This window comes from Nerophis lumbriciformis, linkage group LG18, assembly GCF_033978685.3.
Source record: "Nerophis lumbriciformis linkage group LG18, RoL_Nlum_v2.1, whole genome shotgun sequence".
In the NCBI taxonomy this organism is placed as follows: domain Eukaryota; kingdom Metazoa; phylum Chordata; class Actinopteri; order Syngnathiformes; family Syngnathidae; genus Nerophis; species Nerophis lumbriciformis.
The window spans coordinates 12,298,727-12,324,749 of NC_084565.2; the positions used below are offsets into that span (position 1 = coordinate 12,298,727).

The window sequence follows — 26,023 nt, forward strand, 5'->3', positions numbered from 1 at the left end:
AGAGAGAGAGATCAGAAGGCATAAGAAAAAGTATCTGCATTTGATTGTTTACATTTGATTATTAACAATCCGGGGAGGGTGTTAGTTTAGGGTTGTAGCTGCCTGGAGGTGAACTTTTATTGCGGTTTTGAAGGAGGATAGAGATGCCCTTTCTTTTATACCTGTTGGGAGCGCATTCCACATTGATGTGGCATAAAAAGAGAATTAATTAAGACCTTTGTTAGATGGAATCTGGGTTTAACGTGGTTAGTGGAGCTCCCCCTGGTGTTGTGGTTATGGCGAAGTAGTTTGACGTGTACTTCGGTATCAGGGAGGTGTAGCGGATTTTATAGACTAGGCTCAGTGCAAGTTGTTTTACTCTGTCCTCCACCCTGAGCCAGCCCACTTTGGAGAAGTGGGTAAGAGTGAGGTGGGATCTGGGGTGAAGGTCTAGAAGTAATCTGACTAGCTTGTGCTAGGATGTTTGGAGTCTAGATCTGAGGGTTTTGGAGGCGCTAGGGTACCAGGAGGTGCATGCGTAATGGAAAAAGGGTTGAACGAGAGTTCCCGCCAGAATCCTCATGGTGCTTTTGTTGACCAGAGAGGAGATTCTATAGAGAAATCTCGTTCGTTGGTTGACCTTTTTGATTACCTTGGTTTCCATTTTATCACAGGAAAGATTAGCCTCTAGAATGGAACCTAGGTAGGTGACCTCATCTTTCCTGGTGATAACAATGTCACCCACTTTTATAGTGAAGTCACTGACTTTCTTAAGGTTGATGTGGGACCCAAATAGGATGGATTCCGTTTTACCCAAGTGTATGGATAGCCTGTTGTCAGCGAGCCAGGTGCAAGTTCTACAGAGTTCAGCACTGAGGATTTTCTCCACCTGTGACTTGTCCTTGTCTGATACCAGCAAGGCCGAGTCATCCGCAAACAAGAACAATTCACAGTCGCATGCCGATGTCAAGTCGTTTATGTATATTAGGAACAGTAAAGGCCCCAATACACTGCCTTGGGGGACTCCACAGCTCACTGAGGGGGGGGGGGGGGGACACGGTGCCGTTCACCTCTACCACCTGTTCCCTCCCCTCCAAGTAAGATTGCATCCAGCTCGATGAGGTTTTGTTAAATCCGATTGCTCTGAGCTTATCCAACAGTATAGCGTGGTCAACGGTGTCAAAGGCCTTCTGAAGGTCCAGCATGACCATGTCGCAGTATTTGCCCGCGTCCACCTAGGTCGTGGAACTGTAGACCAGCTCTATACTCTCGGCAGGGTCCTTGAGGGTGCATGGGAGTTTGCCCAACCAGTCTACATGTGTTTTGTGGACTTGGAGAAGGCATTCGACCGTGTCCCTCGGGAAGTCCTGTGGGGAGTGCTCAGAGAGTACGGGGTATCGGACTGTCTGAGTGTGGCAGTCCGCTCCCTGTATGATCAGTGCCAGAGCTTGGTCCGCATTGCCGGTAGTAAGTCGGACACGTTTCCAGTGAGGGTTGGACTCCGCCAAGGCTGCCCTTTGTCACCGATTCTGTTCATAACTTTTATGGACAGAATTTCTAGGCGCAGTCATGGCGTTGAGGGGATCTTGTTTGGTGGCTGCAGGATTAGGTCTCTGCTTTTTGCAGATGATGTGGTCCTGATGGCTTCATCTGTCCAGGATCTTCAGCTCTCACTGGATCGGTTCGCAGCTGAGTGTGAAGCGACTGGGATGAGAATCAGCACCTCCAAGTCCGAGTCCATGGTTCTCGCCCGGAAAAGGGTGGAGTGCCATCTCCGGGTTGGGGAGGAGATCTTTCCCCAAGTGGAGGAGTTCAAGTACCTCGGAGTCTTGTTCACGAGTGAGGGAAGAGTGGATCGTGAGATCGACAGGCGGATCGGTGCGGGGTCTTCAGTAATGCGGACGCTATATCGATCCGTTGTGGTGAAGAAGGAGCTGAGCCGGAAGGCAAAGCTCTCAATTTACCGGTCGATCTACGTTCCCATCCTCACTTATGGTCATGAGCTTTGGGTTATGACCGAAAGGACAAGATCACGGGTACAAGCGGCCGAAATGAGTTTCCTCCGCCGGGTGGCGGGGCTCTCCCTTAGAGATAGGGTGAGAAGCTCTGCCATCCGGGAGGAGCTCAAAGTAAAGCCGCTGCTCCTCCACATCGAGAGGAGCCAGATGAAGTGGTTCGGGCATCTGGTCAGGATGCCACCCGAACGCCTCCCTAGGGAGGTGTTTAGGGCACGTCCGACCGGTAGGAGGCTGCGGGGAAGACCCAGGACACGTTGGGAAGACTATGTCTCCCGGCTGGCCTAGGAACGCCTCGGGGTCCCACAGGAAGAGCTGGACGAAGTGGCTGGGGAGAGGGAAGTCTGGGCTTCCCTGCTTAGGCTGCTGCCCCCGCGACCCGACCTCGGATAAGCGGAAGAAGATGGATGGATGGATGGCACCTCATGTTTGATGTGGTCGCTCAGATAGAGAAGGCATGTGTCAGTGGAGTGGTTAGTTCTGAAGCCGGATTGGAATTTGTACATGAGTTTATTAGTGGCAAGGTAACTATCGACCTGTTCATAAACTATTTTCTCCATTACTTTCGAAATGGAACTGAGAATAGAAACAGGTCGGTAGTTGCCAGGTTCCAATTTGCTTCCTTTTTTAAAGAGGGGAGTTACTCTTGCTATCTTAAAATCTTTTGGTACTTGGCCTTGTGTAATTAATAGGTTTATTATGTGCGTGATGATCGGGGCAATGATGGAGGCAGAGTCCCTGAGGAATCTGGAGGGGATATTGTCAAGGCCGGTGGCCTTGTTTGGGTGGAGCGCGCTCAATTTTTTAAGCACCTCATCAGCTGTGATCATTTCTAATTTGAAATCATTGTTGGATACTCCTAGCTTTCTGTAGAAGGCTTTAATGGGTTCTACACCAAAGCGACCAGAGTGGTGGGACAGCTTGTTGACAAGAGTTGCGGCTATGCTGGTGAATTCAATTTGGACTCAATATATTGAGGAGAGTCGCCGTCGACCAGTAACCTCTTACAGTGTCTCAGCACGCTCTGCCAAAAGATTGCACTCCTCCTTCTTTATTTGACTTTCTACCCCCACCTGACCACAGCTGCTCCCAGAGGGAAGTGGGTCGTGAACAGCGTTGCCTTTGGTTACCGAAGAGGTCGTAAAATACTTCAAAAAGAGTTCCATAAAATAGTTCAAAAAGAGTTTGTCTGGAAATTGGGCAGATCCTTGGTTCTCTCCGCTTTGAAGTCCTTGAGCCAGAACAACATCCTTCTGTTGATTACCATACATGAACGAACACAGGAACACCATCTTGCTTTCCCCCCCTACACAGTGGAGTTTTACGAGCCTTACTCTTGGTAGGTTTGAAAAGACAGCCTTTTGTCTTCTTGTCAGGAACACAATGTAATATAAAGTTTTTTTGATAATTTAGAAACAATTATTCTAACAGTGATGGTCTCGGGTGAATGGCACAGCAACGGGCTTCAGGATCTCGTAGCGGTATCTGTGTGCATTCAAAATGCCATTAATAAAATGCACCTGCGTTCGTTGTCCATAAAATACGCCTGCCCATACCACAACCCCACCCTCACCATGGGCCACTCTATTCACAATGTTGACATTAGCAAACCACGTTCCCACAGGACGCCACACACGCGGTCTGCCATGTGCACTGAACAGTGAAAACCGGGATTCATCCGTGAAGAGAACACCTCTCCAACGTGCCAGACGCCATCGAATGTGAGCATTTGCCCACTCAAGTCGGTTACGACAAACTGCAGTCAGTTCGACACCCTGATGAGGACGACGAGCATGCAGATGAACTTACCTGAGACGGTTTCTCAGTTTGTCCAGAAATTCTTTGGTTACACAAACCAATTGTTGCAGCAGCTGTCCGGGTGGCTGGTCTCAGACTATAATGGGGGGTGTACCTGCTGGATGTGGAGGAATACTTGCCAACCCTCCCGGGGGCAACCATTCTCCCGACTTTCTCCTGATTTTCACCCGGACAACAATATTAAGGGCGTGCCGTGATGGCACTGCCTTTAGCGTCCTCTTCAACCTGTCGACGCCTCCGCTTTTTCACCATACAAACAGCGTGTCGGCCCAGTCACATGTTGTATGCGGCTTCTGCATACACACGAAAGTGACTGCAAGACAGGGTGGCCGTATAAACAACTTTAACACTGTTACAAATATGCGCCACACTGTGAACCCACACCAAACAAGAATGACAAATACATTTCGGGAGAACATCCACACCGTAACACAACATAAACACAACAGAACAAATACCCAGAATCCCTTGCATCCCTAACTCTTCCGGGCTACAATATACACCCCGGCTACCACCTCAAACCGCCCCCACCCCCCAATCTCCCAAATTCAAAGGTATCAAGGTTGGCAAGTATGTGTGGAGGTCCTTGGCTGGTGTTGTTACACGTGGGCTGCAGTTGTGAGGCCGGTTGGATGTACTGCCAAATTCTCTGAAACGCCCTTGCAGACGGCTTATGGTATAGAAATGAACATTAAATTCACGGGCAACAGCTCCGGTGGCCATTCCTGCATCAGCATGCCAGCTGCGCGCTCCCGCAAAGCTAGCGACATCTGTGGCATTGTGCTGTGTGATAAAACGGCACATTCCAGAGTGGCCTTTTATTGTGCGGTAATCATGCGGGTTTATCAGCATCTTGATATACCACACCTGTGAGGTGGGATCATACTTGCCAACCTTGAGAACTCCGATTTCGGGAGGTGGGGGGTGGGGGGGGAACCGTGGTCGGGGTGGGGCGGGGGCATGGTTGAGGGCGGGGCTAAGAGGGGAGGAGTATATTTACAGCTAGAATTCACCAAGTCAAGTATTTCTTATATATATATATATATAAGAAATACTTATACACAGTCAAGTATTTCTTATATATATATATATATATATATATATATATATATATATATATATATATATATATATAAGAAATACTTGACTTTCAGTGAATTCTAGCTATATATATATATATATATATATTTATTTTATTTATATATACATATATATATATATATATATATATATATATATATATATATATATAAAAGAAATACTTGAATTTCAGTGTTCATTTATTTACACATATACACACACATAACACTCATTTACTCATTGTTGAGTTAAGGGTTGAATTGTCCATCCTTGTTCTATTCTCTGTCACTATTTTTCTAACCATGCTGAACACCCTTTCGCAGGTACCCAGAAAGGTTTCGAGTACCACCAAAAAAACTGAATCTCTGAAGACAGTATAAAAATCTGTGTTAAAGGTGTACAAATACTGTTTGTATAATAAACATGTTATTTTTTATAAATGAGGGTTAAGAGTTCAGTACTAAAAAAAAAAAAAAAAGAAAGTGGCTTAAGTACAGTTTTTTTAATTGAGCTGCTGCATTTTTTGGTTGGGTTGTTTATTTATTTTGAGTAACTTCTATACATTTCTAAAAGGGGAGGAATGTAATAGTGATCTATGTTTGTCTGTTGCCATCTCCTGGTGAATGTTGGCTATAGCGTACTGGGGTTACTTTTTGGTTGGCCAACGATTTACGTGGTGTTGCGCACCTGACGTCACTCAGGTCCGCATGGAGCTGGAGGGGGCGTGGCTTCCAGCTCCGCCTGAATTTCGGGAGATTTTCGGGAGAAAATTTGTCCCGGGAGGTTTTCGGGAGAGGCGCTGAATTTCGGGAGTCTCCCGGAAAATCCGGGAGGGTTGGCAAGTATGGGTGGGATGGATTATCTTGGCAAAGAAGAAATGCTCACTAACAGAGATTTAGACAGATTCGGGAACAATATTTGCGAGGACTGGGTCTTTTGTGTGTATGTAGTAAAAGTTTTAGATAGTTGAGTTCAACTCATGAAAAATAAGAGCAAAAATAAAAGTGCTTATATTTTTGTTCAGTGTTTGGACAGGCAGTGGAGTAGGACTCGGCAGTTGAAATGCCAACGTGTCTGCCGTACGAGGACAGCAAAGTGCACATTTGACCCACCTGCTGATTGAACTGAGGGATTATGAAGCAGTGTTCAGAGATGCAGAGAACAGAATGTAGTCAGACTGCAGTATGTCAAGAGGATTACCGTCAAATTCACATTAGATTAGCCCGCATTTAGGTGAGGAGGGGCGTTTGTTATATAACGGCTCTCCTTGACCCCCCTGTCCCAAAGTCCTTTATGTTATTGGACTTGACAAATCACCAGCATCCACCAGACCCCATGTGATGTGTTTTACTTGTCCCCCCCCTTAAACATCCGCAAGAGCCATTAAAAAGCGTTTAATACGCTCCGGTTTCTTTGGGTATTGGTCATGAGTTTCAAGAAGAGGATCAGCAAGAGACGACACGTGGGTGCGGATAGCGCCACACATGCACTGCAAAAACTGAAATCTAAGATTGAATATCTCAAATAAGGGTGATATTTGCTTATTTTCTGACTAATAAGATCATTCTTCTCACTAAGCAGATTTTATGTTAGAGTGTTTTACTTGTTTTAAGGGTCTTAAATGATCTCAGTAAGATATTACAGCTTGTTGCTGAGATTTGATGACCTATATTGAGTAAAACATGCTTGAAACTAGAATATCAAGTGTTGCAACGCTGTGTCATCAACACTCACAAGTATAAAACTACTTTTTTTTAAGTAATTTCTCATTTTAAGCATGAAAAAAAAATCATGACTTTGACACAATTGAAACAGATGACAGCCAAATGGACTTTGCTGTTTTATTTTCAATGAAACAATAGAAAATACAACAGTTCAATCAATCAATGTTTATTTATATAGCCCTAAATCACAAGTGTCTCAAAGGGCTGCACAAGCCACAACGACATCCTCGGTACAGAGCCCCACATAAGGGCAAGGAAAAACTCACCCCAGTGGGACGTCGATGTGAATGACTATGAGAAACCTTGGAGAGGACCGCATATGTGGGTAACCCCCCCTCTAGGGGAGACCGGATGCAATGGATGTCGAGTGGGTCTGACATAATATTGTGAGAGTCCAGTCCATAGTGGATCCAACATAATAGTAAGAATCCAGTCCATAGTGGGGCCAGCAGGACACCACCCCGAGCGGAGACGGGTCAGCAGCGCAGAGATGTTCCCAGCCGATGCACAGGCGAGCGGTCCACCCCGGGTCCCGACTATGGACAGCCAGCACTTCATCCATGGCCACCGGACCTGTGCCCCCCCCCCCCTCCACAAGGAAGAGGGGAGCAGAGGAGAAAAGAAAAGAAACGGCAGATCAACTGGTCTAAAAGGGGGGTCTATTTAAAGGCTAGAGTATACAAATGAGTTTTAAGATGGGACTTAAATGCTTCTACTGAGGTAGCATCTCTAACTGTTACCGGGAGGGCATTCCATAGTACTGGAGCCCCAATAGAAAACGCTCTATAGCCCGCAGACTTTTTTTGGGCTCTGGGAATCACTAATAAGCCGGAGTTCTTTGAACGCAGATTTCTTGCCGGGACATATGGTACAATGCAATCGACAAGATAGGACGGATCTAGACCGTGTAGTATTTTATACGTAAGTAGTAAAACCTTAAAGTCACATCTTAAGTGCACAGGAAGCCAGTGCAGGTGAGCCAGTATAGGTGTATATATAGGTATATATGTATATAAAGGTATATACAGTATAGGTGTATATATAGGTCTATATGTATATAAAGGTATATAGAGTATAGGCGTAATATGATCAAACTTTCTTCTTCTTGTCAAAAGTCTAGCAGCCGCATTTTGTACCAATTGTAATCTTTTAATGCTAGACATAGGGAGACCCCAAAATAATACGTTACAGTAGTCGAGACGTAACGAACGCATGAATAATGATCTCAGCGTCGCTAGTGGATAAAATAGAACGAATTTTAGCGATATTACGGAGATGAAAGAAGGCCGTTTTAGTAACACTCTTAATGTGTGACTCAAAGGAGAGAGTTTGGTCGAAGATAATACCCAGATTCTTTACTGATTCGCCTTGTGTAATTGTTTGGTTGTCAAATGTTAAGGTGGTATTATTAAATAAATGTCGGTGTTTAGCAGGACCGATAATCAGCATTTCCGTTTTCTTGGCGTTGAGTTGCAAGAAGTTAGCGGACATCCATTTATTAATTTCATTAAGACACGCCTCCAGCTGACTACAATCCGGCGTGTTGGTCAGCTTTAGGGGCATGTAGAGTTGGGTGTCATCAGCATAACAATGAAAGCTAACACCGTATTTGCGTATGATGTCGCCTAGCGGCAGCATGTAAGTGCTAAAGAGTGCAGGGCCAAGAACCGAACCCTGAGGAACTCCGCACGTTACCTTAACATAGTCCGAGGTCACATTATTATGGGAGACACACTGCATCCTGTCAGTAAGATAAGAGTTAAACCACGACAAAGCTAAGTCTGACATACCAATACGTGTTTTGATACGCTCTAATAAAATATTATGATCGATGGTATCGAAAGCAGCGCTAAGCAGTTAATATTTAAACATTTAACATGTGACATTTCCAACAGTTTTGAACAGAAATAGTTCATGCACATTCAGGTAAATTCTTCAAAATTATAATTAAAAATGTTTTGGCCGGGGGCCGGGCTGTATATATGCGCACTAATTGACTGAAAGAGCACGCACTTGGCGCGATGATGTCATGTTGTCGATGGAAAAATGCATTTTTAGACAATATGATTTGCCTGAGCGGCTAGGAGACCCCGAGAGTAACAAGCGCTTGCCTTGTTGCCTTTCCATTAAGAACAATAAATTAGTTTTTAGTATAAGTTTGCTGGTTTCAAGAAATGTAATGCCGAGCGCATATCATTATGTCAAGATAATGGCACTAACATTGACTTCATTTTTCAACATATTGAGCAAAAAGGTCTCTTTTTTTTCTACCAAGAAAATTGCACTTGTTATTAGTGAGAATATACTTATTTTAAGCTATTTTTAGGTTCATTGAGGTTAGCTAATTTTACTTGTTTTGGAAAGTCTTGACAAGCCCAATTTTCTTGTTCTATTGGCAGATAATTTTGCTTAGTTCAAATAAAATACCCCTCATTTTTGTATTTGTTTTTCTTGTTTTTGAACACTGACTTTTTGCAGTGCGTTTAAGGCAGCGTTTTTACCACTTTTGAAAAAAAACCAACCTCACAAAATGAGTCCTTACTGATTTTCCTCCATACGTGTGTTTATTGTATAGAGCCACAAATCCAGCACCAACACAGTCCAAGGTGAGGACCGCTGCACTGCGACCAAGGATGCAGGAAGCCGGTGGTCCTCGGACAGCCAGGAGGACAGAAACATTGCCCTGGAGAAGAGCTTGTAAGTGGCAACACATTCATTCATGAGCATACTGGGAAGTAGCTGTTTTGTTATTGCTCTTCATGATGATACTGATATCATCCGATACTGTCAGGTCATATCCGGTGTGATGACGCGTTATGCTTGTATCACACTATCTTAATAACAAAGTAAACTTTGGACTAATAAAAGTCTCGGATCATAATGACTTGCATGTTATATGCGCGCTTTCTTGTGTTTGATATCATGTGCGATACACGCAGTCCTGCAGCGTGTTTACTTGTATGTGTGTGTGTGATATCATGTGCGATACAAGGAATCCTGCAGCGTCTTTACTTGTGTCTGATATCATGTGTGATACAAGCAGTCCTGCAGCATGTTTACTTGTGTGATATCATGTGCGATACGAGCAGTCCTACAGCGTGTTTACTTGTGTGTGTGATATCGTGTGACACTAGCATTCCTGCAGCGTGTTTACTTGTGTCTGATATCATGTGCGATACAAGCAGTCCTACAGCGTGTTTACTTGTGTGTGATATCATGTGCGATACAAGCAGTCCTACAGCGTGTTTACTTGTGTGTGATATCATGTGCGATACAAGCAGTCATGTAGCGTGTTTATTTGTGTGTGTAATATCGTGTGACACTAGCATTCCTGCAGCGTGTTTACTTTTGTGTGATGTCATGTGCTATACAAGCAGTCCTACGTGTTTACTTGTGTGTGTGCGTGTGTGTGTGTGTGTGATATCATGTGCAATACAAGGAATCCTGCAGGCTGTTTACTTGTGTCTGATATCATGTGTGATACAAGCAGTCCTGCAGCATGTTAAATTGTGTGATATCACGTGCGATACAAGCAGTCCTGCAGCGTGTTTACTTTTGTCTGATGCCATGTGCGATACAAGCAGTCCTGCAGCGTGTTTACTTGTGTGATATCATGTGCGATACACGCAGTCCTGCAGCGTGTTTACTTGTGTGTGTGTGATATCATGTGTGATACAAGGAATCCTGCAGCATGTTTACTTGTGTGATATCATGGGGGACACTAACATTCCTGCAGCGTGTTTACTTGTGTCTGATATCATATGTGATACAAGCAGTCCTGCAACATGTTTACTTGTGTGTGAGATCATGTGCGATACAAGCAGTCCTGCAGCGTGTTTACTTGTGTGTGATATCATGTGCGATACACGCAGTCCTGCAGCGTGTTTACTTGTGTGTGTGTGTGATATCATGTGCGATACAAGGAATCCTGCAGCATGTTAACTTGTGTGATATCATGGGGGACACTAGCATTCCTGCAGCGTGTTTACTTGTGTCTGATATCATGTGTGATACAAGCAGTCCTGCAGCATGTTTACTTGTGTGTGATATCATGTGTGGTACAAGCAGTCCTGCAGCATGTTTACTTGTGTGTGATATCATGTGTGACACTAGCATTCCTGCAGTTTGTTTACTTGTGTGTGATGTCGTGTGACACTAGCATTCCTGCAGCGTGTTTACTTGTGTCTGATATCACGTGTGATACAAGCAGTCCTGCAGCATGTTTACTTGTGTGTGATATCATGTGCGATACAAGCAGTCCTGCAGCACGTTTACTTGTGTGTGTGATATCATGTGCGATACAAGCAGTCCTGTAGCGTGTTTACTTGTGTGTGTGTGTGTGTGTGTGTGTGTGTGTGTGTGTCTGTGTGTGTGTGTGTGTAATATCGTGTGACACCAGCATTCCTGCAGCGTGTTTACTTTTGTGTGATATCATGTGCGATGCAAGCAGTCCTACAACGTGTTTACTTGTGTGTGATATCATGTGCGATGCAAGCAGTCCTGTAGCGTGTGTGTGTGTGTGTGTGATATTGTGTGACACCAGCATTCCTGCAGCGTGTTTACTTTTGTGTGATATCATGTGCGATACAAGCAGTCCTACAACGTGTTTACTTGTGTGTGATGTCATGTGTGACACTAGCATTCCTGCAGCATGTTTACTTGTGTGTGATATCATGTACGATACAAGCAGTCCTACAGCGTGTTTACTTGTGTGTGATATCATGTGCGATACAAGGAATCCTGCAGCATGTTAACTTGTGTGATATCATGGGGGACACTAACATTCCTGCAGCGTGTTTACTTGTGTCTGATATCATGTGTGATACAAGCAGTCCTGCAGCATGTTTACTTGTGTGTGATATCATGTGCGATACAAGCAGTCCTGCAGCGTGTTTACTTGTGTGTGATATCATGTGTGACACTAGCATTCCTGCAGTTTGTTTACTTGTGTGTGATGTCCAGTGTTGGGACTAACGCGTTACTTTGTAACGTGTTACTGTAACGCCGTTAGATTCGGCGGTAACTAGTAATCTAACGTGTTATTTTTTTATATTCAGTAATTCAGTTACCGTTACTACATGATGCGTTACTGCGTTATTTTACGTTACTTTTTTTGTAGTATAAAGTGTGTTTTATCGGAGGGCTGCTGTGTCATCGTTCTGATTCTTCTTGTGCACAAGCCGGAGAAGAGAGAGAGACACGCGCTCTGTGTGTGAGTGTGAGTGTGAGTGTGTGGAGGGAGGAGAGGGGGGAGGGGGGCGTGTCTGATCATGGCGGAGCCAGAAGTCGAGTTTGCTAACATGGAGATATTTTCACTACTTTTCTTTTGTCGAGCACAAAGAAAATAACAATTTAGTTAAATGTAAATTGTGCTTTGGATCAAAGATGCCATCTACTGCCCAAAACAGCAATTCAAATCTGCTGAAACAAGCTACATAGCAACATGCTTCGACGAAGCTAGTAAAGAGAGACAGAGACTCCGATGACACTTCACCACGTAAGGATTAACTCTGCCTCTGCTCATCTTTCAGAACTGAAGGTACACACACTCTGTCAATCATAAAGAGGGATGCTAGTGGGCCAGGCCAATCTTTCCTAAACTAAAACTGGGGAAATGTGTAGAGTGTTCTGGGCTTCAGACATGATTTTGTGTCAGAATTTCTTGAGGAAAAAATGCCTGGTTAGGCTATGTGTATGTAGTGTGTGCCTTTCTTGCTTTACAGCTATGCTGTTATTATGCTGTTTGTTACTTATGTATGTTATGTTGCAGCTATTTAAAATAGTTTTGTCAATTTGTTCTGGCCAGAAACAAATTGGCCTTTGTAACATATCTTTGTCTTTGTGTGTTGTATGTCGACCACATTGCTTAGCAGAGTTCAGTGATACAAATGTATGTCAAGTTAATCAACAGATTGTATTATTCTCCAGTGCAATAACAGTACTGAAATAAAGGCTAAAAGGGCATTAATTGGAGCTTTAAAAAAAAAAGAAGAAAAAAAGAAGTAACTAAATAGTTACTTTTCACAGTAACGCATTACTTTTTGGTGTAAGTAACTGTGTTAGTAACTGAGTTACTTTTGAAATGAAGTAACTAGTAACTATAACTAGTTACTGTTTTTCAGTAACTAACCCAACACTGGTGATGTCATGTGTGATACAAGCAGTCCTACAACGTGTTTACTTGTTTGTGATGTAATGCGCGATACAAGCAGTCCTACAGCGTGTTTACTTGTGTGTGATGTCGTGTGCGATACAATTAGTCCTGTAGCGTGTTTACTTGTGTGTGTGTGATGTCGTGTGACACTAGCATTCCTGCAGCGTGTTTACTTGTGTCTGATATCACATGTGATACAAGCAGTCCTGCAGCATGTTTACTTGTGAGTGAAATCATGTGCGATACAAGCAGTCCTGCAGCATGTTTGCTTGTGTGTGATATCATGTGCGATACAAGCAGTCCTGTAGCGCGTTTACTTGTGTGTGTGATATCGTGTGACACCAGCATTCCTGCAGCGTGTTTACTTTTGTGTGATATCACGTGCGATACAAGTAGTCCTACAACGTGTTTACTTGTGTGTGATGTCATGTGTGACACTAGCATTCCTGCAGCATGTTTACTTGTGTGTGATATCATGTGCGATACAAGCAGTCCTGCAGCATGTTTACTTGTGTGTGATATCATGTGCGATACAAGGAATCCTGCAGCATGTTAACTTGTGTGATATCATGGGGGACACTAACATTCCTGCAGCGTGTTTACTTGTGTCTGATATCATGTGTGATACAAGCAGTCCTGCAACATGTTTACTTGTGTGTGATATCATGTGCGATACAAGCAGTCCTACAGCGTGTTTACTTGTGTGTGATATCATGTGCGATACAAGCAGTCATGTAGCGTGTTTACTTGTGTGTGTGTGTGATATCGTGTGACACCAGCATTCCTGCAGCGTGTTTACTTTTGTGTGATGTCATGTGCGATACAAGCAGTCCTGCAACGTGTTTACTTGTTTGTGATGTCATGTGCGATACAAGCAGTCCTGCAGCGTGTTTAGTTGTGTGTGATATCGTGTGCGACCCAATCAGTCCTGTAGCGTGTTTACTTGTGTGTGTGATATCGTGTGACACTAGCATTCCTGCAGCGGGTTTACTTTTGTGTGATGTCATGTGCTATACAAGCAGTCCTACGTGTTTACTTGTGTGTGTGTGTGTGTGTGTGTGTGTGTGTGTGTGTGTGTGTGTGTGTGTGTGTGTGTGTGTGTGTGTGTGTGTGTGTGTGTGATACAAACAGTCCTGCAGCATGTTAAATTGTGTGATATCATGTGCGATACAAGCAGTCCTGCAGCGTGTTTACTTTTGTGTGATGCCATGTGCGATACAAGCAGTCCTGCAGCATGTTTACTTTTGTGTGATGCCATGTGCGATACAAGCAGTCCTGCAGCGTGTTTACTTTTGTGTGATGCCATGTGCGATACAAGCAGTCCTGCAGCGTGTTTACTTGTGTGTGATATCATGTGCGATACACGCAGTCCTGCAGCGTGTTTACGTGTGTGTGTGTGTGTGTGTGTGTGATATCATGTGCGATACAAGTAATCCTGCAGCATGTTAACTTGTGTGATATCATGGGGGACACTAACATTCCTGCAGCGTGTTTACTTGTGTCTGATATCATGTGTGATACAAGCAGTCCTGCAGCATGTTTACTTGTGTGTGATATCATGTGCGATACAAGCAGTCCTGCAGCGTGTTTACTTGTGTGTGATATCATGTGTGACACTAGCATTCCTGCAGTTTGTTTACTTGTGTGTGATGTCGTGTGACACTAGCATTCTTGCAGTGTGTTTACTTGTGTCTGATATCACGTTAATTTGCTTCACATTTCTCCTTAGATATGTGCTGTCAGAGCTCATAGAGACTGAACGCTTGTATGTGGAGGATCTTGGACTCATCATACAGGTACGTCTCGCTCTAAAGACACTATGAGGACACTAGCGTCTTCTCATTGTGTGTGTGTGTGTGTGTGTGTGTGTGTGTGTGTGTGTGTGTTCTTGTATTTCTACCCTTCTTGAGACATCAACAGAGAAAAGTTGAGGAGGTGTGAACAAATTAGGACATAAATCATGGTCCCAATACGGAAAACCGTTGCATCCCTGGTGGTGAAATCTATCAAAATTCGGGTGGTCTCAAAAAGGAGGGATTTTTCAAATTGACTGTGTGTCCGCTTTTAAAAGTGCTCCCTGTCAGGTTCAAACACTGATGACATCTATTAAACGAGACAAGAAGCAAAGAAATAAACAGAGACAGAATTCAATTGAGGAGAAACGCGGCGACTGTACTCTCTGTACAGTCTTCCACCACGCTCTGACGAAAGATTGTACGCCACCTCTTTTTATTTGGATATTCCCTGTTTACATAACAGCTTTTTCTAAAGGAATGGGGGGTATGTAAACAAACATTGTTTTTAGTCACATTAACACAAGAGAAAAAGATGCCTTGGGCTTGGGCTGGTACTGGCTCGAGCTTGGGCAAGTCTTGGATCACAATAGATAACCCCCCTCCCGTCTACTCCCATCGTACACAATGGAATTTTCCAAGCCTTTGCTTGGTGCAACAAAGACAACCTCTTGTCTGTTCATTGGGAACTTAGAGAACGGAAAGTATTTTGATCATTTACATACAAGTTTTTCTGACACTCCCCCTCTGGTCAACATATGAAATAACAAGTGTGCGTAAGAAATTGAAATTCGCCACCTTTGGCCAAAATTGATTAAAAAAAATAAATGAATAAAATGTATATAGAGACATACTGTAATAACTTGAAGTAAATAATGAAGATTAAAAAACAATTACAAACAAAAAATTCAAAAACAAAAAAATTAACTAAAATCAGTCTTTTTCTCACAATGTATCGACTTTTTTCTTATAAAATTGGAAACTATTTCTCATTTCTTTCTGTTTCTGTAATATTGCAATATTTTCTCGTGAAATTATTACTTTTTAGTGCAAAATGGTGACATTTGTCATACCAGCTCCAGCTCGTGGGGCCCAAGACGAGACTTAAAACCAGGGGAGACAGGGCCTTCTCTGTGGTCGGCCATCAGCTCTGGAACACTCTGGTCCTCCATGTTCCAACTGCTCCCACAGTGGAGTGTTTTAAGTCTCCTCTTAAGACCCACTTTTATTCTTTGGCTTTTAACACTACGTGAGTTGTGTGTTCCTCTGTGTTTTTAAAGTTTGGCGCAGTGGGAGAGTGGCCGTGCGCAACCCGAGGGTCCCTGGTTCAACCCCACCTAGTACCAACCTCGTCATGTCCGTTGTGTCCTGAGCAAGACACTTCACCCTTGCTCCTGATGGCTGCTGGTTAGCGCCTTGCATGGCAGCTCCCTCCATCAGTGTGAATCTGTGTGTGAATGGGTAAATGTGGAAGTAGTGTCAAAGCGCTTTGAGTACCTTGAAGGTAGAAAAGCGCTATACAAGTACAACCCATTTATTTATCATTTAATTGGTTTTACCCTTTAAAATCGTTTTTAATCATATTTATTTTTATATTGTTTTTATATTGGTTTTATATTTATTTATTTTTTGTTTTTATTCAGTCATTGGTGGAGCTAAGGGTAATATTTGAATATTTTTAATATTGTTGTGCAGCACTTTGGAAACATTTCTGTTGTTTAAATGTGCTATATAAATAAAGTGGATTGGATTGGATACCAAATTCTGACTTTTATCACAATATTGCCAATTTTTTTGTTGTTCTTGTAAAATACTGACATATTTTGAGTAAAATTTAGACTTTTGTCATCATTTTGCCAAGTAAAATTCTTATTATTAATATAATATTGCCAAAATTGTAAAGTTTTCTTACAAAATTGTGACTTTTGTTGAGTAAAGTTACGACTCTTTTCATAAAATTGCCAACATTTTAAACTTTTCTTGTAAAATTGCGACTGTTATTGAGTAAAATTCCAACTTTTGTCATAATATTGCACAAATGTTCAGTTTTTCTTGTAAAATGTTGACTCGCGTTGAGTAAAATTACGACTTTTACTATAATACTGCCAAAATTCCAAGTTTTTCTTGTGAAATTGTGACCTTTTTCTTGTGAAGCTTTTTTATATTTGCATAGTATGTATATATTATTAATGTTGTAAATACACATCTTTATATGTCTAGAAAGGTTGGTCCTAAAGAGGTAGGCGTTTTTTCCAGAGGTCTCAAGAAGGTAACAAATACAGGTGTGTGTGTGTGTGTGTGTGTGTGTGTGTGTGTGTGTGTGTGTGTGTGTGTGTGTGTGTGTGTGTGTGTGTGTGTGTGTCAGGGCTATATGGCGACCATGGCTGATCAGGGCGTCCCAGAAGACCTTAAAGGGAAAGACAGGATTGTGTTTGGAAACATCCATCAGATCTACGACTGGCATAAGAGGTGAATCCAAAGATGCCTTTTTAACATCAATACCTGTTTTCATGTGCGTGTCATATTCTTGTTATTAATAAAAAGGAATATGTTATTCTAGCCTTGACTTTTTGGCTGTTTCATGTTAGTTATTTTCTGGCTGAGCTGGAGAAATGTGTGGCTGATCCCGACACCTTAGCCCAGCTCTTCATTAAGCATGTGAGTCCCTACTTTGTTCTTCGTTTTTCTGATAGTTTTCTGAATCCAATACATGAAACACCCACTTGCATCCATCCATCCATCCATTAAATCGAACAACCCCTCAACCAGCTATTCACCCAAACATGTCAAACCACCCATCCCCAGTCCCTAACCATCCGTCCACACATTAACCCAGGGATGTCAAACTGGTTTTCATTGAGGGCCACATGGCAGTTATGGCTGCCATCAGAGGGCCGCTTGTAACAGCGAATAATGTATGAATTTGCCTTGTTTTAAGTAGACTGTCGATTTTACAGTAAAAACTTTACATTTACAACATTTTACTGTAAAATATAGCAATTTTTTACATTTTACGGTAAATGAAAACGTAGTACCACTGTTTTGAGGGGTTTTTTTTACGGAAAAAGCTGACGACTTAGTTGCCAGAATTTTTGTGCTAAATTTACATTGGTTTTTACAACATTATATTGTTAATGGAAAAACAGTACAAGTTCCTTGTTTATTCTGGCAACTTAGCTGCCAGTTTTTCTACCATAAAAACAAATGTATCGTTTTTCCATTTACAGTAACGCACTCCCAAACTCTACGTGACAACCCCATCACCCCAAAGTCTTATCCAACCAACCACGCACTCCCAAACCCTACATGACAACCCCATCACCCCAAAGTCTTATCTAACCAATCACACACTCCCAAACCCTACATGACAACCCATCCATCCATCCATCTTCTTCCGCTTATCCGAGGTCGGGTCGCGGGGGCAGCAGCCTAAGCAGGGAAGCCCAGACTTCCCTCTCCCCAGCCACTTCGTCCAGCTCTTCCTGTGGGACCCCGAGGCGTTCCCAGGCCAGCCGGGAGACATAGTCTTCCCAACGTGTCCTGGGTCTTCCCCGCGGCCTCCTACCGGTCGGACGTGCCCTAAACACCTCCCTAGGGAGGCGTTCGGGTGGCATCCTGACCAGATGCCCGAACCACCTCATCTGGCTCCTCTCGATGTGGAGGAGCAGCGGCTTTACTTTGAGCTCCCCCCGGATGACAGAGCTTCTCACCCTATCTCTAAGGGAGAGCCCCGCCACCCGGCGGAGGAAACTCATTTCGGCCGCTTGTACCCGTGATCCTGTCCTTTCGGTCATAACCCAAAGCTCATGACCATAGGTGAGGATGGGAACGTAGATCGACCGGTAAATTGAGAGCTTTGCCTTCCGGCTCAGCTCCTTCTTCACCACAACGGATCGATACAGCGTCCGCATTACTGAAGACGCCGCACCAATCCGCCTGTCGATCTCACGATCCACTCTTCCCTCACTCGTGAACAAGACTCCGAGGTACTTGAACTCCTCCACTTGGGGCAAGATCTCCTCCCCAACCCGGAGATGTCACTCCACCCTTTTCCGGGCGAGAACCATGGACTCGGACTTGGAGGTGCTGATTCTCATCCCAGTCGCTTCACACTCGGCTGCGAACCGATCCAGTGAGAGCTGAAGATCCTGGCCAGATGAAGCCATCAGGACCACATCATCTGCAAAAAGCAGAGACCTAATCCTGCAGCCACCAAACCAGATCCCCTCAACGCCTTGACTGCGCCTAGAATTCTGTCCATAAAAGTTATGAACAGAATCGGTGACAAAGGGCAGCCTTGGCGGAGTCCAACCCTCACTGGAAACGTGTCCGACTTACTGCCGGCAATGCGGACCAAGCTCTGGCACTGAGCATACAGGGAGCGGACTGCCACAATCAGACAGTCCGATACCCCATACTCTCTGAGCACTCCCCACAGGACTTCCCGAGGGACACGGTCGAATGCCTTCTCCAAGTCCACAAAACACATGTAGACTGGTTGGGCAAACTCCCATGCACCCTCAAGGACCCTGCCGAGAGTATAGAGCTGGTCCACAGTTCCACGACCAGGACGAAAACCACATTGTTCCTCCTGAATCCGAGGTTCAACTATCCGGTGTAGCCTCCTCTCCAGTACACCTGAATAGACCTTACCGGGAAGGCTGAGGAGTGTGATCCCACGATAGTTAGAGCACACCCTCCGGTTCCCCTTCTTAAAGAGAGGAACCACCACCCCGGTCTGCCAATCCAGAGGTACCGCCCCCGATGTCCACGCGATGCTGCAGAGTCTTGTCAACCAAGACATCCCCACAGCATCCAGAGCCTTAAGGAACTCCGGGCGTATCTCATCTACCCCTGGGGCCTTGCCACTGAGGAGCTTTTTAACTACCTCAGCAACCTCAGCCCCAGAAATAGGAGAGCCCACCACAGACTCCTCAGGCACTGCTTCCTCATAGGAAGACGTGTTGGTGGGATTGAGGAGGTCTTCGAAGTATTCCCTCCACCGATCCACAACATCCGCAGTCGAGGTCAGCAGAACACCATCCTCGCCATACACGGTGTTGATAGTGCACTGCTTTCCCCTCCTGAGGCGGCGGATGGTGGTCCAGAATTGCTTCGAAGCCGTCCGGAAGTCGTTTTCCATGGCTTCCCAGAACTCCTCCCATGTCCGAGTTTTTGCCTCTGCGACCGCTGAAGCCGCACACTGCTTGGCCTGTCGGTACCTGTCCGCTGCCTCAGGAGTCCTATGAGCCAAAAGAACCCGATAGGACTCCTTCTTCAGCTTGACGGCATCCCTCACCGCCGGTGTCCACCAAAGGGTTCTAGGATTACCGCCACGACAAGCACCAACTACCTTGCGGCCACAGCTCCAATCAGCCGCCTCGACAATAGAGGCGCGGAACATGGTCCATTCGGACTCAATGTCCAGCACCTCCCTCGTGACATGTTCAAAGTTCTTCCGGAGGTGGGAATTGAAACTCTCTCTGACAGGAGACTCTGCCAGACGTTCCCAGCAAACCCTCACAATGCGTTTGGGCCTGCCAGGTCTGTCCGGCATCCTCCCCCACCATCCCAGCCAACTCACCACCAGGTGGTGATCGGTAGAAAGCTCCGCCCCTCTCTTCACCCGAGTGTCCAAAACATGAGGCCGCAAATCCGATGACACAACTACAAAGTCGATCATGGAACTGCGGCCTAGGGTGTCCTGGTGCCAAGTGCACATATGGACACCCTTATGTTTGAACATGGTGTTCGTTATGGACAATCCGTGACGGGCACAAAAGTCCAATAACAAAACACCGCTCAGGTTCAGATCCGGGCAGCCATTCTTACCAATCACGCCTCTCCAGGTTTCACTGTCGTTGCCAACATGAGCATTGAAGTCCCCCAGTAGCACGAGGGAATCACCCGGGGGAGCACTCTCAAGTACTCCCTCGAGTGAATCCAAAAAGGGTGGGTACTCTGAGCTGCGGTTTGGCGCGTAAGCGCAAACCACAGTCAGGACCCGTTCCCCCACCCGAAGGCGGAGGGAAGCTACCCTCTCGTCCACCGGGTTGAACTCCAACGTACAGGCTCTGAGCCGGGGGGAAACAAGAATTGCCACCCCAGCCCGTCGCCTCTCACTGCCGGCAACGCCAGAGTGGAAGAGAGTCCAGCCCCTCTCGAGAGAACTGGTTCCAGAGCCCTTGCTGTGCGTCGAAGTGAGTCCGACTATATCTAGCCGGAACTTCTCCACTTCGCGCACTAGCTCAGGCTCCTTCCCCCCCAGCGAGGTGACGTTCCACGTCCCAAGAGCTAGCTTCTGTAGCCGAGGATCGGACCGCCAAGTGCCCTGCCTTCGGCTGTCGCCCAGCTCACTTCGCACCCGACCTCTATGACCCCTGCTATGGGTGGTGAGCCCATTGGAGGGGGGACCCACGTTGCCTCCTCGGGCTGTGCCCGGCCGGGCCCCATGGGGACAGGCCCGGCCACCAGGCGCTCGCCATCGTGCCCCACCTCCGGGCCTGGCTCCAGAGGGGGGCCCCGGTGACCCGCGTCCGGGCGAGGGAAATCTGGGTCCTTGTTTTTTCTCTTTCATGGAGGTCTTCGAGCTGCTCTTTGTCTGATCCCTCACCTAGGACCAGTTTGTCTTGGGAGACCCTACCAGGGGGCATAAAGCCCCCGGACAACATAGCTCCTAGGATCATTGGGACACGCAAACTCCTCTACCACGTTAACGTGGCAGATCAGAGAGGAGTACATGACAACCCCATCACCCCAAATTTGTATCCAACCAATCACACACTCCCAAACCCTACATGACAACCCCATCACCCCAAAGTCTTATCCAACCAACCTACACACTCCCAAACCCTACATGACAACCCCATCACCCCAAAGTCTTATCCAACCAACCTCACACTCCCAAACCCTATGTGACAACCCTATTACCCCAAAATCTTATCCAACCAACCACGCACTCCCAAACCCTACGTGACAACCCCATCACCCCAAAGTGTTATCCAACCACCCACGCACTCCCAAATCCTATGTGACAACCCCATCACCCCAAAGTCTTATCCAACCAACCACGCACTCTCAACCCCTATGTGACAAACCCATCACCCCAAAGTCTTATCCAACCAACCACACACTCCCAAACCCTACGTGACAACCCCATCAACCCAAAGTCTTATACAACCAACCTCACACTCCCAAACCCTATGTGACAACCCCATCAACCCAAAGTCTTATACAACCAACCACACACTCCCAAACCCTATGTTACAACCCTATTACCCCAAAGTCTTATCCAACCAACCACGCACTCCCAAACCCCACGTGACAACCCCATCACCCCAAAGTCTGATCCAACCAACCACGCACTCCCAAACCTTACGTGACAACCCCACCACCCCAAAGTCTTATCCAACCACCCACGCACTCCCAAATCTTATGTGACAACCCCATCACCCCAAAGTCTTATCCAATCAACCACGCACTCCCAAACCCTATGTGACAAACCCATCACCCCAAAGTCTTATCCAACCAACCACACACTCCCAAACCCTACGTGACAACCCCATCAACCCAAAGTCTTATACAACCAACCTCACACTCCCAAACCCTACGTGACAACCCCATCACCCCAAAGTCTTATCCAACCAACCTACACACTCCCAAACCCTACATGACAACCCCATCACCCCAAAGTCTTATCCAACCAACCTCACACTCCCAAACCCTATGTGACAACCCTATTACCCCAAAGTCTTATCCAACCAACCACACACTCCCAAACCCTACGTGACAACCCCATCACCCCAAAGTGTTATCCAACCACCCACGCACTCCCAAATCCTATGTGACAACCCCATCACCCCAAAGTCTTATCCAACCAACCACGCACTCCCAAACCCTATGTGACAAACCCATCACCCCAAAGTCTTATCCAACCAACCACACACTCCCAAACCCTACATGACAACCCCATCAACCCAAAGTCTTATACAACCAACCTCACACTCCCAAACCCTACGTGACAACCCCATCAACCCAAAGTCTTATACAACCAACCACACACTCCCAAACCCTACATGACAACACTATCACCCCAAAGTCTTATCCAACCAACCACGCACTCCCAAACCCTACATGACAACCCCATCACCCCAAAGTCTTATCTAACCAATCACACACTCCCAAACCCTACATGACAACCCCATCACCCCAAAGTCTTATCCAACCAACCTACACACTCCCAAACCCTACATGACAACCCCATCACCCCAAAGTCTTATCTAACCAATCACACACTCCCAAACCCTACATGACAACCCCATCACCCCAAAGTCTTATCTAACCAATCACACACTCCCAAACCCTACATGACAACCCCATCACCCCAAATTGTTATCCAACCAATCACACACTCCCAAACCCTACATGACAACCCATCACCCCAAAGTCTTATCCAACCAACCACACACTCCCAAACCCTACGTGACAACCCCATCAACCCAAAGTCTTATACAACCAACCACACACTCCCAAACCCTACATGACAACCCATCACCCCAAAGTCTTATCCAACCAACCACGCACTCCCAAACCCTACATGACAACCCCATCACCCCAAAGTCTTATCCAACCAACCACACACTCCCAAGGCGTACGGGACATCCCCATAATCCCAGTCTTACCCAACCAACCACACACTCCCAAACCCTAAGTGACAACCCTGTCACCCCATAGGCTTATCCAAGCAACCATCAATCCGCCCGAACAATCCAAAAGTTAGCACCACTCTCCTAACTGTCTGGCCCAGCACATATGGTTCAAATATTGGAACCCGCTCTATGATGAACTCCTCTCAGACCGTGTCACTCCAAATTATCTTCATTTTATCTTCCTGTGGTACTGTATGTTTAGTTGAATGGAACCCTCGGTTTTGTCTCCTTCCAGGAGCGTCGACTTCACATGTACGTGGTGTACTGTCAGAACAAACCCAAATCAGAGCACGTTGTCTCAGAGTACCTTGAGACCTTCTTTGAGGTACCCGTTAAAATACGTGTCCGCTCTACAGCACTACGTCCTCACGGCTTTTCCGTGTGGCCCGACAGGATCTCAGGCAGCAGTTGGGTCACCGGCTGCAGCTCAACGACCTGCTGATCAAACCCGTTCAACGCATCATGAAGTATCAACTTCTACTGAAGGTTCTTGTGGCTTTTGCTTCATCATGTTGTGACGTTTGTTAGAATGTCTTCTAAAATCCTTTCAAAGGTTAAATGTACTAAAACAAGCCTGTTGGTTGTCCTCAGGACTTCCTGAAGCATTACAGCAAAGCAGGCAGAGATGTGGAGGAGCTCCAGGTATTCCGTTTGTAGCAACAATACTGTTTTGACTAGGGCAGTGGTTCTTAACCTTATTGGGGGTACCGAACCCCACCAATTTCATATGCGCATTCATCGAACCCTTTAGTGAAAAAATAAAAAAATAAAAAATTCTAATTCAAGACAAAGTTATGTTTTTTTACTGGTACACAAAATGAACCGTGCATGAACATCACCTTGTTCAAAGAACAAAGCCAACACATGAACTCACAACAAATTACACATCTGCAAATCAGATGGAAAATTAGAGGTAACATTGTTTGGGGGTATCCATAATACGTTGATAGGGAGAAGTTTTTATTTACACGATGAGTTGGGTGTGTCTTGACTTCTGCGGCGCAGGCTCCGCCGAACCCCTGAGGCCGACTCACCGAACCCCTAGGGTTCGATCGAACCCAGGTTAAGAACCACTGGACTAGGGCTACCAAAATCAACTCATTAATGCAGATTAATCCATCAGCATTATTAATCTGATAAAAAAAATTTAACTCAGTTTCTGGCAATGCATTTTGTGTAGTTTGTCGAAGTAGTGTTGGCAAAAATGTGCAGTTGATCAGACTGCCGAAGCAAACAAGTTAATGTGGAAGATGCTAAACCGCACATTGGCGTCTCAAGGGTGTCTCAAAAAACATGTCGACCAACATTAAGTATTATGTATATTAGGGTTGTACAGTATTATAAAGCGCAATTTTGGAATAAAACGCAGAAAAAACTGCTCCTCGGAAGAAAAAAATGACAAAACTGCCTGTAACTCCCACTGGGAAGGTCGGAGAGACATGAAACAAAAACCTCTATGTAGGTCTCACTTAGACCTACATTTCATTCATTGACATCCTTCAGCAAAAATCTACAGGAAGTTTGCAATTCCCCCTTCAAAACAAAATTTTTGTAAAAACTGGTCACCTGTCTTCAAACATTATCTCCTCTGAGCACGTTTGTTGTTTCGGCTTTGTCCCAATACTTTTGTCCAGTTTTCGTCGTAAGTGTCCCAATACTTTTGTCAAGTTTTCGTCGTAAGTGTCCCAATACTTTTGTGCAGTTTTAGTCTTAAGTGTCCCAATACTTTTGTGCAGTTTTAGTCCTAAGTGTCCCAATACTTTTGTCCAGTGGTAGTCCGAAGTGTCCCAATACTTATGTCAAGTTTTAGTCCTAAGTTACCCAATACTTTTGTCCAGTTGTAGTCCTAAGTGTCCCAATACTTTTGTCCAGTTGTAGTCCTAAGTGTCCCAATACTTTTGTCCAGTTGTAGTCCTAAGTGTCCCAATACTTTTGTCCAGTTGTAGTCCTAAGTGTCCCAATACTTTTGTCCAGTTCTAGTCCTCAGTGTCCCAATGCTTTTGTCCAGTTTTAGTCCTAAGTATCCCAATACTTTTGTCCAGTGTAAGTGTAGGATGTCGTTGTGGCTTGTACAGCCCTTTGAGACTTTTGTGATTTAGGGCTATATAAATAAACATTGATTGATTGATTGATTGATTGATAAAACCATTGCCGCTTTTACGAGCCGAGGAGCATGTTGGGCAGCGCACAATCACAGTACTTATAAGCAGACACAGTGTGTAGACAGAAAAGGGAGAACGGACTCATTTTTGCTTAAAATATAACGATAAAGGTGAAGTTATAACACTGAAACGCCGCTCAGCAAGAGGTGCTTTAAAACATGGCTAGCTAGCTAGCGGCTAATGTCCATCCGCAGCCGGCAGTGTTTTAGCTACTTCTAAATCACTAATCCTCGTCTCCATGGCGACAAATAAAGTACGTTTCTTACAAGTATCATCCCTGCAGGACGAGGAGTAGCTAAACATGTTTCACTACACACCATAGGAGGATACAATAGCTCACCGCTAACAACAAGCTAGCGCTCCACAATGTAAACAAATGCCATGGGTGGATCTACACCTGACATCCACTGTAATGATACCAAGTACAAGAGCGTATCTCGTCGACACTACAATGATTACATTGCTATTTTTTTATTTATCCTTTTTTTTTAAAATGTATATTATGTTTATAAACTCAGGAAATATGTCCCTGGACACAAGAGAACTTTAAATATGACGGTAACTACTTGGTATCGGATCGATGCCCAAAT

The 26,023-nt window shown here is 45.1% G+C and overlaps 1 protein-coding gene across 2 annotated transcripts in view; it reads left to right on the forward strand.

The window, feature by feature from the left end:
* arhgef25b (Rho guanine nucleotide exchange factor (GEF) 25b) overlaps window positions 1-26,023 on the forward strand; it is a 90,585-nt gene that overhangs the window by 46,685 nt on the left and 17,877 nt on the right. For both annotated transcript variants that reach the window (XM_061977653.2, XM_061977652.2), the window contains 7 exons: window positions 9,192-9,313; window positions 14,500-14,566; window positions 16,929-17,032; window positions 17,152-17,221; window positions 23,507-23,596; window positions 23,665-23,757; window positions 23,863-23,913. In XM_061977653.2, coding sequence (XP_061833637.2) covers window positions 9,192-9,313; window positions 14,500-14,566; window positions 16,929-17,032; window positions 17,152-17,221; window positions 23,507-23,596; window positions 23,665-23,757; window positions 23,863-23,913 — 597 coding nt within the window. The remainder of the gene's footprint in view (window positions 1-9,191; window positions 9,314-14,499; window positions 14,567-16,928; window positions 17,033-17,151; window positions 17,222-23,506; window positions 23,597-23,664; window positions 23,758-23,862; window positions 23,914-26,023) is intronic.